Here is a 6,690-nt window from a genome sequence, read left to right as displayed (position 1 = left end):
TATATCAAGTCTATATTAAATCCACATTTAAATAGCACTTATAATATATATTTATTGAGAAGATTACTTAAACGGAATGTTAAGTCTATAATTTAGATAAATAATCTTACTTTTTATTTTAATTTAATCTATATTAATTTAAATTTAAATTAATTAATTTTAAATTATATATATATCACTTATATTAAATATATTTAGTTAATATTTAATTCGTATTTAAAAACCACTTATAATTTATATTTATTCTAAATTAAAAACCACTTAAACATTTCTTAAAAAATGTCAGTGTTAAGTCTAGATTAAACAAAAAGAACATCCATAATCACTATATAAGCAAAATGTGACCTATCAAACAATCCAGATTTAATTCGACTCAGCAAACACTCCCTGGTTTATTGTGAATTGCCACCAAGTTCCAACTCCAACCATAGTTCATCATGGATTTTGGACCTGGCTGCCCCTGAAGCTGATCTGCTGCACGCCTTCCCGGGCCAAACACATGGGAGCAGCTCCTTCAAGCAATACAGCGGATATATTACCGTTGATGAACAACATGGCAGAGCATTGTTTTACTACTTTGTGGAGGCTGAGTCCACCCATCCCCAATCAAGGCCATTAACATTATGGCTCACTGGAGGTAATGATATATATTATCAATAATTTGCTCGATATTTAACTATGAATTTGCTATATAATTTAATTTTACTACTTTAATGATCTGTTCTGTTATGTTGGGTATTTAACTATAATGTTATATAGTCCGTTTATAGTTTAAGACATTAGCGTTGGTTATATAGCCCGTTTATAGTTTAAGACATTCCGGTTGGTTAATCTCTTAGAAACTTGGAGAAAAACCAGTGTTCAGTTACTAGATTTTCCCAGTACCCCAAGCATTCACATTTTAGTTGATAGTCACTTCAAATTCTTAGGTGCAGTTTTCAAATTCTCAGATACAGTTTTGCCGTAAGGTGAATGAAAATTCCAGAAATTAGAAGTCAGCAAATCATACCATTAAAATTGTATTTTAATTCTGTTGAATAACTAAAAAGGGGGCTAATTTTTTGAGGTGAAAAAACATGCATTCACTCACTTTTCCTTCCTTTCTATTAACGGACGTGTTCAACAAAAACTAGAAAACCATAAATTCAAACGCCAAGACACACTTGCATCGAATGGATTTTTCTTTGTAGGGTTTAGGGTTCCCAAGATGGATTTTTCTTTGTAGGGTTTAGGGTTCCCAAGATGGATTTTTCTTTGTAGTGCGATGGGAGAAAACCATAAATTCAAACGCCAAGACACACTTGCATCGAATTTAAACGCCACCGTTAATTTCACTCGACTGACGTTCGGTCTCTGTTTCGATTTTGTGGAATGAGGAGTGTTCGGAAGGACCCACCTCCGATTACGGGTCCACCTTCCTAAATGCAGCGGACATCAGGAAGACGCGCATTAATTTGGCTCGCCTCCTCTGCAACGATCTTTTTCCTTCCAAAAAGAAATCAGAGCCTCAAACCCAGGAGGTTAATACGCCCAGGATGCACACCCTCTTTGACAGGCTCTAACATCTGACTAGATAGATGAAATTTCAAGGAAAGTAGATCATATGAATAATCGATAGATGAAATTTTACAAGGAATTAGAGTGAAAGATGACAACGTTTTTTATTTGGAGGGGTAGAATATGGGGATCATGATGCAAGGGGATGATATAAAATCATGCAAATGTAACTACTACTATTTTATGTAAGTTGATTTTCCTTATTGAAAAAAGTTTAAGACATTGCCGAAATTTGAATTGAATATGGATATGGAGGACAATGCAGGGCCTGGATGCTCATCACTTGGGTATGGAGCATTCATGCAGCATGGTCCTTTTAAACCCGGCGGATACAATGGCGAACTTTTGTTGAGAAATAAGTACTCTTGGAATACAGGTAACAACTCTGTTTTTTCTTGGATTGATTAGCAAAAATTTCCATGACTTGAAGGCTCAAACATAACTAGAAGCTAACTATATACCATGACATTTACCATGTGCAATTCCTTGAAACATAACTAGAAGCTAACTATATACCATGACATTTACCATGTGCAATTTTATTGATGCCAGAAACAAACATGTTATATCTAGAGAGCCCAGTTGGTGTGGGGTTTTCTTATTCCAACGCTAGTTCAGACTACCAGTATTATAACGATGCAATGACTGGTATGCTATTTGTTATCCATATTTCTTTTTGATTGCTGCAATGAAATATGTTCTTAGATTGATGATCATGGCGACTGTAGTTTTTGGGCAATATGGAATAAGATTATAACTGAACAGCAAGTGTCAACTAATGCAGCTGAAGACAACCTGTCTTTCCTTTTGAGTTGGTTTGAGAAATTTCCGGAATACAGAGGTGTAGATTTTTACATAACAGGGGAGAGTTATGGAGGTATGACCTAGCGTTATCTTTTAACATATATTATGCTCACTTGTTCTTTTGAGCTCTTTAAAGCTGTTCATGTTGGTTGTTGTGTATCTTGTTTAACACTAACTATGTTGGTTGATGTAATCTTGCAGGACACTATGTGCCTCAATTAGCAACTCTTGTGATGGAGCACAACAAAAAGCCCAACATCAAGCCCATTAACCTCAAAGGAATTGCTGTATGTCTATCTTCTTTCACAATCATTCTAGGATTCTTCCAATGATGTAGATTTTCTTTACCTAAAGCTCATGTGATTATGGCATTCATTAACTACAAAGGGTCAGTCAACCGGGACAACCTTCATAATGAATGTAGCTAATGAAAAGGTTAAGGGCTTTCATTTCTAATCGTGCTATTGGGCAATCCCTATTAAACATGGGTTTTTCTTTCTATTTTAAGCTTGCTAGGCTCAAGGTCCAGCTTGAAATGTAACTCCATTCCATGTTAGTCTTGTAAGGCCTGTACCAAGGGTAAAATCACCAAGGAGATTTGAGTAATATTATGTTGTTGAGAGAATGTGCATTTCATCGTGAAACAATGAGTTCTTTCTCATGGGGGGCTTTTGTTTTTATTGTTGTAATCAAATCTAATCTATTTGTTTATCTATCAGTGCTCAATCCTTTGTACTGACATTTGCTTTGCCCCTTAAATTGCTTGCAGATGGGAAATCCTTTGTTAGACATAGATATCAGCATAAGCAACGATGAATTCTTGTGGTCAAATAGTCTCATCTCAGATGAAACTTACCAACTGACACAGTCTATGTGCAACAATTCCAAAAGGTGGAGGGAAACATATGTTCTTAACAATCTGTCTGAGGATTGCCAATATGTGTTCAGCAAGGTGAAAAGTGAAACTAGAAATATAAATTTGGAAGATGTTTCCTTGGGGTTATGTCTAGATGCTGGAGGATCCCAGGCAACAGGTTCTAGAAAACCAAGGAAATTTCTACATCAGGTAAGTCATTTACTCATCATAAATACAATTTGATGTTGAGATTGATAATCAATATGTGGTAGCATTGATTTCAGCCACTGTTGTTTCAGCTAGACAAAATTCTTCAGGATTGATCTCTGTTGTTGTTTGACAGGTTGAACATACATTCAATAAGATTGACCTGCGCATACACTTCAAAATAAACCAATATCTGAACAAGCAAGAGGTGAAGAAGGCACTTCATGCAAACACTAATCTACATTGGGAAGCCTGCTCTCGGTATGTTTTATAGCATTTATATATTTGTTTGGTTTTGTATTTAGGATTATGCATTTTTATTTCATTACTAAGCAATCCAAAATTTATATCAAGAAAGATGCATCATGGGGCCAAAATTCAGTCACAGAGAATCCCCCTCCACTTCCCCTCCCCCACAAGAAAATTAACATTTCTGCTTTGTGCTACTTAATTTATATTTTTTAAAGTTTAACTATTGAATTCTGATAAATTTTGCAATAGCTAACACTAAAATTGGATTTAGGAAATTCCTCTATGATCAAACAAACAGAGGAATCAGTATGATACCAGTCCTCTCTGATCTTCTCAAGGCAGGTCTACGCATTACACTTTACAGGTAAATCGTGTTTTTGAAAGCATTATTAATAACACTATATTATGTTCCAACATTGGATTTACTGAAAGTAAAATCAAACCTACAGTGGAGATCAAGATTCAAAGGTGCCATTTACAGCGACAAGAACCATTGTCGAGAACCTGGCCAAGGAGCTTAACTTATACACAGTCATTTCATATGCCCCTTGGTACAATCACCAACAGGTAAACTCTCATCTTTTTTATGTAAGAACTCTGGTTATAAGCAGCATTTATGTAGATAGTGCTGATTAAAATTCAAAATTGAGCAGGTGGCAGGATGGACTCAAGCATACGGACATTCAGTGAACGGCAAAACTGAGAGTATTTTGACTTACGCAACAGTCAAGGGTGCAGGACACGAGGTTCCATATAGTAAACCATCTGAAGCATTGACTCTATACAGATCTTTCATCAGAGCATTGCCTTTGCCTGCTTCGGGAAATAGCCTCTAGTGCAAAGCCAAATAAACTACTACGTTATTCCTATACAAAAAAATAGTTGTACCCTGTAGTGCAATGGCATTACTTCATATGTTAATACTGCATTGAATTTGTACAGAGCTTTCAACGTTCATCAAAGGATTGCCTTTGTCTTTTTTCAGGAAATGGCCTCTACTATAAAGCCAGATACACTACATTATTCTTATACAAGAAATATTTGTACCCTATAGGGCAATGCCAGATGCATTTCTTCATATGTTAATACTGCTTGCTCTGTTCTTTCACCATATGTTGTTCGTTATTCATGGTAGTGCTTCCTTATGAATATAGCGTTTTTGCTCAATTTTGCAAACTTAAAGAGTATTGCAAAAGCAACCCAATAGATCCTAACCTTGCTAATCCAGTGAAACCCAAGCTTAAAATCATGCCTTCACAGTAATGGTGGGCCAGAATAACCTAACAAGGGAGACGACCAAGCTTTGTGGCAAATCCAAAAGAGACCAAGACACAACTAGAGCCAAAAAGATGAACCCAAACGCAACCATCTCTTCCCCAAACCCAGTTTCCTCAGGTTGTATGCCATCTTTAGCACGCATGATAGGAATGAGTTTATGAAGTTATTAATGAAGTTTTTCAATCATCAAAAACCATTTTAATCTTACTCTCTTCTGATTGTATTGGAAATCTCAATACTTACTGGAAATCTCAATACTATGCGTAAAACATTTTCTTAAAACATGGAGATATGTGAAATGTTTTATTTATTGAATTTGCATACATGGAGATTGATGTTTGACTTAATCCTCTATTAAGAAATTCCTTGTATTTTCCTGGACAAAGTGGGATCAAGGGCCATGTTTTTCCTTAATCCCATAGAAAGTAGGGCATGTTCTTTCTTAATCCCCTCTAAACAAAGTATAACAAGCTATGGCCCAAGTGAAATGATTCCCCATGGGAAAACAACGAATAAATCCCGGCTCTTTTTGAACAACTGGAATTGAGAGCACTATGTTATTCCTTCATCTACGCTATCGAGAGCCATATAATACAAACACGTTAGTCTTTCCCAAGCTCCAAAAGGAATATGTCATGCCAGAATCGAAATACATCCATAAAAGGGAAGCATTGCATTCATTGATTTCCATCAGTTGTGCTTACACTCTAGTTCCTTAAGTTATCTATGGGATGTGACACTAGAACATCTCTGATAGATTATTTCAAGTCAATTTTTATTTTGATAGGATATATTTCATGTCGCTAATAGAGTACAATACAATCTATAATCCTTTGGCTTTTGTAAATTAGTTGTTGATTTTAATTCCCGGTAACAGAGTGCAATACAATCTGTTATCCTTTTTCTTTTGTAAATATAACCAATATTTTATATTACTTGCATTTAGATTTTGAATTATGAAACCAACGAAACTAAATAGTGATAACCATTCATGTTAAGTTATTGCAGATTTTCTTTAATAAATTCATAATGCCAACATAGATAAATATTTCAGTCCGGTTTAAGTGCAGGTATATATACAACACACAAAGTGATCGGAGTAACACCACTATCATATACCATTAGTCTGTTACTGGTGATAGCAGTAACAGTATTTAGTAGCTATCAAATTCTATCGGTGTGCAAGTGATAATGACTTTCAGAACATACGGTCTGATTTAAAATACTAACATTATAGACACTAATACAAAAATTCTGAAAATTTTTCTACTAATAGTCGTTCAGCTGTTCCACACGTATGCCAATGCACACATTGGTATAACAAATTTTCATTAGAAAGAGCTTGCCATGAGGTATTATGTGTCAAAGAGTGGAGAAACATTAAAAGTGGGGAGGGTGTTAGAGCATTAAGGCTTGCCGAGCGGTATTTGAAATGAGTTGGTGGCATTTGGACACTTCGGACTGGCAGTTATATTAATGTTTGTGACATTAGATGGTACAGCTTTGTGAAGTGGCAGTGGAACAGTGGAGGGAGGTTGAGGTGGAGGGACGTGGTGCGGTGTTTGTGGTAGTGGGAATGAGTTGAGAGGTTAATTGGAAAGATGAGGTTGTATTAAGGTTTTGTGACATTAGAATGGTGGAGGTGGGTGGGGAAATGGTAGTGGAGGGAGGTTGAGGTGGAGGGATGTGGTGAGGAGTTTGGTGGTGATTTGGTGGCATCTTGGGATTGGAAGGAG

At 36.0% G+C, this 6,690-nt stretch overlaps 1 protein-coding gene across 4 annotated transcripts; it reads left to right on the top strand.

The window, feature by feature from the left end:
• Positions 1-380: 380 nt before the first annotated feature.
• Positions 381-4,557, top strand: LOC149147241 (serine carboxypeptidase-like 46). 4 transcript variants are annotated; one of them, XM_089438693.1, is made up of 10 exons: positions 381-637; positions 1,823-1,933; positions 2,110-2,205; positions 2,342-2,434; positions 2,563-2,648; positions 3,131-3,427; positions 3,561-3,685; positions 3,948-4,040; positions 4,126-4,243; positions 4,330-4,557. In XM_089438693.1, exons 2-10 carry the CDS (start codon positions 1,858-1,860, stop codon positions 4,510-4,512), a joined length of 1,167 nt encoding a protein of 388 aa, XP_089294819.1. In that variant the 5' UTR covers positions 381-637; positions 1,823-1,857; the 3' UTR covers positions 4,513-4,557. The 4 variants fall into 4 exon arrangements, with proteins under 4 accessions (XP_089294819.1, XP_089294818.1, XP_089294816.1 ...); XM_089438692.1 differs by lacking the exon at positions 381-637 and adding an exon at positions 1,193-1,520; XM_089438690.1 differs by lacking the exon at positions 381-637 and adding an exon at positions 1,193-1,723.
• The last annotated feature ends 2,133 nt before the right edge of the window (positions 4,558-6,690 follow it).

The sequence above is a fragment of the Pinus tabuliformis genome, chromosome 9, assembly GCF_031772625.1.
Source record: "Pinus tabuliformis cultivar Carrire ecotype Pingquan chromosome 9, CPIR1, whole genome shotgun sequence".
Taxonomy (NCBI): Eukaryota; Viridiplantae; Streptophyta; class Pinopsida; order Pinales; family Pinaceae; genus Pinus; species Pinus tabuliformis.
This window is presented reverse-complemented; position numbering and strand designations above follow the sequence as displayed.

What these genes read in the sequence shown, in the direction of transcription:
- LOC149147241 (XM_089438690.1), top strand. Translation starts at nt 1,681, where the DNA reads ATGGGGATCATGATGCAAGGGGATGATATAAAATCATGCAAAT. An exon ending in TGATATAAAATCATGCAAAT is followed by an intron (nt 1,724 to 1,822) that starts GTAACTACTACT and finishes AGGACAATGCAG; the next exon opens with GGCCTGGATGCTCATCACTT. An exon ending in CATTGGGAAGCCTGCTCTCG is followed by an intron (nt 3,686 to 3,947) that starts GTATGTTTTATA and finishes AATTGGATTTAG; the next exon opens with GAAATTCCTCTATGATCAAA.